Below are 4,295 nucleotides of genomic sequence, written 5' to 3'. Positions count from 1 at the left end.
GGAGCAGGAAGTGACAGCGACGCGACTCCGCCGCCCCCTCGACAGGCACCCACTCGCCCCTCCTCCTCCCGGGCGGAGCTAAGAGACGGGGACGGACCGACGCGATAGCCCCGCCTTTCGGGAGCGTTTGCGCGCGTCACGAGGGAGAGGTTGTGACGTGGCTTGAGGGGGCCGAGGAGGGTGTGAATTTCGCAATAGGACAGCTTGTGAGCCTATAATGGGGGCTTGCTCGAGTCATGCATGTTCAGGCATCCTTCTGCCTAATGCAGCACAGGCCTACAGATACCTCTTCAGAAGTCAAAGAGAGCTATTCCCAGCCACTGGTTGGATTTCCATCTCATGCTAAGCCATGGTTTGCTTGTCTGGGGCTTGTTTCTAGTTAAACCATAGTTTGCTGGGCTTGCACAAGCTCTTAAGTCATAAGTTACGGTTTACATAGTTGGGGTCAAACGTTGCCAACACGCAGCAAACCTCAGATGATGAGGAAGCTTAATCTGTTGATAGTATCATTGCTTTTGATATGTATTGCTAACATTTTAGATAATGCCTGGTTTATCATTGTGTGTTAAATGTATTGGACTAGTCATTTTCTCTCAGCCCGTAGAAAGAAGGCAAGGGTAAACCACTTCTGAAAACATTGCTTAGAAAACTGCAGGGACTTGTCCGTGTAGTTGCCAGGAGTCAAAACTGACCTGAAGGCAAAATAAATAATACAAATGTTATACTGTAAGTATAAAGGAATTTAGAGATGCCGTTGGGGAAGGTATGAAGGAACCATTAAAGAGGGACTTGGCAGAAAAGATTACACAGTCCAGAGATTGAAGCAACCTTGAGGGGGGAAAAAAAAAAGAAACCTCACCTTGATTTTGTTTAGTAAAAGATGGAACAGAGAAAAACTTGGGCAGGTTTTCAAGATTCTCTTACTGTATCCTACAACAACAAAGTACATAGCATTCCTGGAATCCCTGCAATGTCTATTCTTGACCTGGCCTACCCTGAAGGGGTGACATCAGTCTTGAAAGTCTGAACCACGCTAAACAAAAATCAAGGGATGTTTGCTTCAATTTCTTGACTGTACAATCTTTACTAAAAGTCCCCCCTTAAATGTTTTTTCATACCTTTCCCAAGGTAATCTCAAAATTTCTTTATGGTATGAACGAAGAAGCACAGAAGTATTTGTATCATCTAGAGTGGTTTATATGATGGCTCTCCCCAATTTGTTACCCTCCAGATGTATTAAAGGGCAGTTCCCATAATTGTCATGGAAAGCTGGGGTATGACATTGGAAGACTGATGATTCTAACAGCATCGTGTTTAGACAGCTCTACAGGATCAGCAGTGAGAAAAAGATCCTGGTTAATTATTGTTTGGATTAAGTTTAAAAGATCGAGGGAAACATCCATCTTTTCCTTGATGGCAAAGTTGTACAAGCATAACCATGATATCTGATATTCAGAAAATCCAGTGCATAGTTAAGCAGTGTGATGGTTTAAGTGCAGGGCCGCAACCAGTGAGACTCAGGTTTTGTTCACCACTTGAAAATGGAACGTATGATGATTTGGGGATAGACATAAACTTTCAGCCTGATGTACCTCATAGAGTTGTTGTGAAGATTAAATTTGAGAACTCCAGGTGCACTGCCTTGAGCTGCCATCAGAAAAATTGGAAATAGTAATAATCCTCATGTGCTCTCAGAAATGAGTTAAGGTGTTGTAGGTTTTTGTGTGTGTGCTATTTGTTGCATAGCTTTGCAGTCTTCAGATCAGAATGCAATAAAACAAATAGTTTGTAGTTGTGGCTTTACCCTCTAATGAAGGGATGTAGCAAAATAGAACTAGGTATTTTTAGTCAGGTCTCAGTTCAGTGGAGCTTATGTCTAGTTTCAGGGAAGTGTAGCTTTTATGAGATGAGTGGGTCAAGCATATTATCCATTCCCTGAAAGTCCAACATAAGATAACACATTTAATAAGTCAGTATTAGTGATGGAGGAAATGAAAGAAAACTGGAGATTTATTTGTGATACAGGACACCAGCAAACTATTTCTACCCACGTTATATTCCAGATATTTCCTGAACTACAACACCCAGAGGCCTTCACCACTGGCTGGAGGATGCTGGGATAGTTCAACTACCTCAACAGATTCTCCATGAACCCCATCCAGACTGTTGCCTTCCAGACAACAATTCCCATCACCTCCACCCAGCAATGCTTTTCTTCAGCGTGAATGATGGTACTTGTAATGCAACACATCTGTAGGGCTAATTACCCAATCCTACACATTTTCTTCCGCCCCCGCAGCATCCACTCAAAGCAGCATGATAGTTACGCGCCTGGAGATTACCTAGCACACCGATTGGGCTATTCCAGGGATCCGGAGAAGTGGACGTGGATTGCTTGATATACCTTTAAGGGGCGCGCCTTAGTGTTAGGCGGCGTCCGCCATTTTGCGTTGCCGTAGTAACCGGGCCTAGCAACGCCACTCGCCGGGTATCTCTGAGAAATCAAACGCGTTTCTTCCTTACCTTTCGCGGCGGCCCTGTCTCCGTCGCCGCCGGCATAGAATAGTAGCCCTTCAAAAAAAGGAGAACCTTATATGAAAGTCTTCGTTCTTTTTTATGGGCAGCGAGCAGCCTTCCATTACCTACGTGTCACCGCTTTATCTCGTGTCCTCCTCTTCGTCTGGGTTCATTCCATTTTCTCTTCCCTTTGTTCTCTAAAATGCTTTTCTTAAACTCTTCCGTTTTTTCCGGGATGGGGGAGAAGGATCGTCGACTTGGTTAAAAAGTGACTCTCGGTTCCGCAGCGTTTACAGGACTTGTCTTCGTCCTCCTAGGCGAAGCCTCCAGAGTCGCGACTGTCATGCCTCTCGATGGGGACGGCGATGGCGACAAGAGGAAGATTTTCATTTCGGCCACTGCAGGCAACTACTTTGGGCTGTCGTCGTTCGGGACCCTGGCGTCTCTCTCTGCCAGTCCCGAACTGGCCAACTTTTTGGATGATGGTAACGAGTTTCTTCTCTGTGTACAGCACTCAGAAGACCAGATCGTCGTCTCCAATAAGGTACTGTGATGTCCTTCTTAATTACGTTATCATCATCATCATCATCAGATTTTTATCCCTTTTCTGTGTGTATGTCTGTGTGTGTGTGTGGCAGTGAATGTGCTTCATACTCCTGCCTCCTATTTTCCCCACAACAACAACCCTGTGTGGTGGGTTAGGCTGAGAGAGAGAGACTGCCCAAAGTCACCCCATGCCTAAAGTGGGACTAGAACTCACAGCCTCCTGGTTTCTAGGCCAGCACCTTCACTCCTCCTCCAAACTGGCTCTCAAGTCCTTAGGAGTGCTCCCTCTTAAACTCAGACCCACTGATCGATTTCATGGAAAGACTGTATAGCCTGCCATACCGCAAGTGCTCAGGGTTTGGTGTGTGTGCGGGGGGGGGGGGGAATTCCCTTTGTGGGGTGTGTTTAAATGTTTGCCCTTGTGCCTTGGAGTCCTGGTAAGGGAATGCTGAGATCTGGCATTTGTGCCCTTTTCCTTTCAAGGCCAGCTTTTCCCAGCTGAAAGCCTTCAGATGTCCATGCTTCCGCTGCCAGCTGGAAGGGGGGGTGGGATTGGGGTCTCCAAACATCTGAAAAACTCTGCTTAGTAATAGCTGTTTTATGTGTTGTGGTATCCCGTACATTGTGATACCAGTTTCTGAAGGATTCTTTTTGAGCTCAGAAAGAATTCGGTTACTGAATTTTTACTTATTGGGCAGCAAGGCAGGGGAAAACTGGTAAGGTTGTATAATAGGTAGAATGGGTAATAAAAGAGCATGCAAGTGTTGCGTCTATTTGGAAATTGGCCATTTCATTAAGCTGCTTGAAAGACACATTGGGCTTTTCTCTTCCTCTACTGTCACTATGACAAGAGCTATTTAACTTTAATTGCATATTATTCTTCCAATTTTTTTTTTATCTTTTGTGTGGTGGTCTTTTCATTTGCAAGGCTAAGGGCAGAGTCTGTTTTTTGTTTACAGATTGTTAGTCTCTCTGGGAGGTTTTTTATTAGACAAGTGGGATAAGAGTGTGTTGGGAGGCTAGTGGGCTTCCTTGTGCAGTCTGTTGGCTGCTGGGAGAACAGACTGCAGGACTAGACGGGCCAGGGATCCAATGCAGCAGGGCACTGCTTATGTCTTATGGGGCAAAAAAGCAATTAAAAAACAAACTTATATCCACTAATTACTGTATTAGTTCTGATTTATAAATGCATTCCCCAAAATATCACAGTGTCTGATGTACTGGGGAAATGG

At 44.9% G+C, this 4,295-nt stretch overlaps 1 protein-coding gene across 1 annotated transcript in view; it reads left to right on the top strand.

Annotated features, from left to right (window-relative positions):
* The first annotated feature begins 2,514 nt into the window (after positions 1-2,514).
* Positions 2,515-4,295, top strand: part of DYNC2H1 (dynein cytoplasmic 2 heavy chain 1) — a 191,783-nt gene continuing 190,002 nt past the window's right edge. Inside the window, exon 1 of the mRNA XM_063305843.1 lies at positions 2,515-3,061. Within this exon, the coding sequence (XP_063161913.1) occupies positions 2,861-3,061 (201 nt within the window). The 5' untranslated portion in view covers positions 2,515-2,860. The remainder of the gene's footprint in view (positions 3,062-4,295) is intronic.

The sequence above is a fragment of the Candoia aspera genome, chromosome 5 (genome assembly GCF_035149785.1).
Source record: "Candoia aspera isolate rCanAsp1 chromosome 5, rCanAsp1.hap2, whole genome shotgun sequence".
NCBI classification, from domain to species: domain Eukaryota; kingdom Metazoa; phylum Chordata; class Lepidosauria; order Squamata; family Boidae; genus Candoia; species Candoia aspera.
Note: the sequence above shows the minus strand (reverse complement) of the source record. Positions and strands in the feature narration are given on the sequence as shown.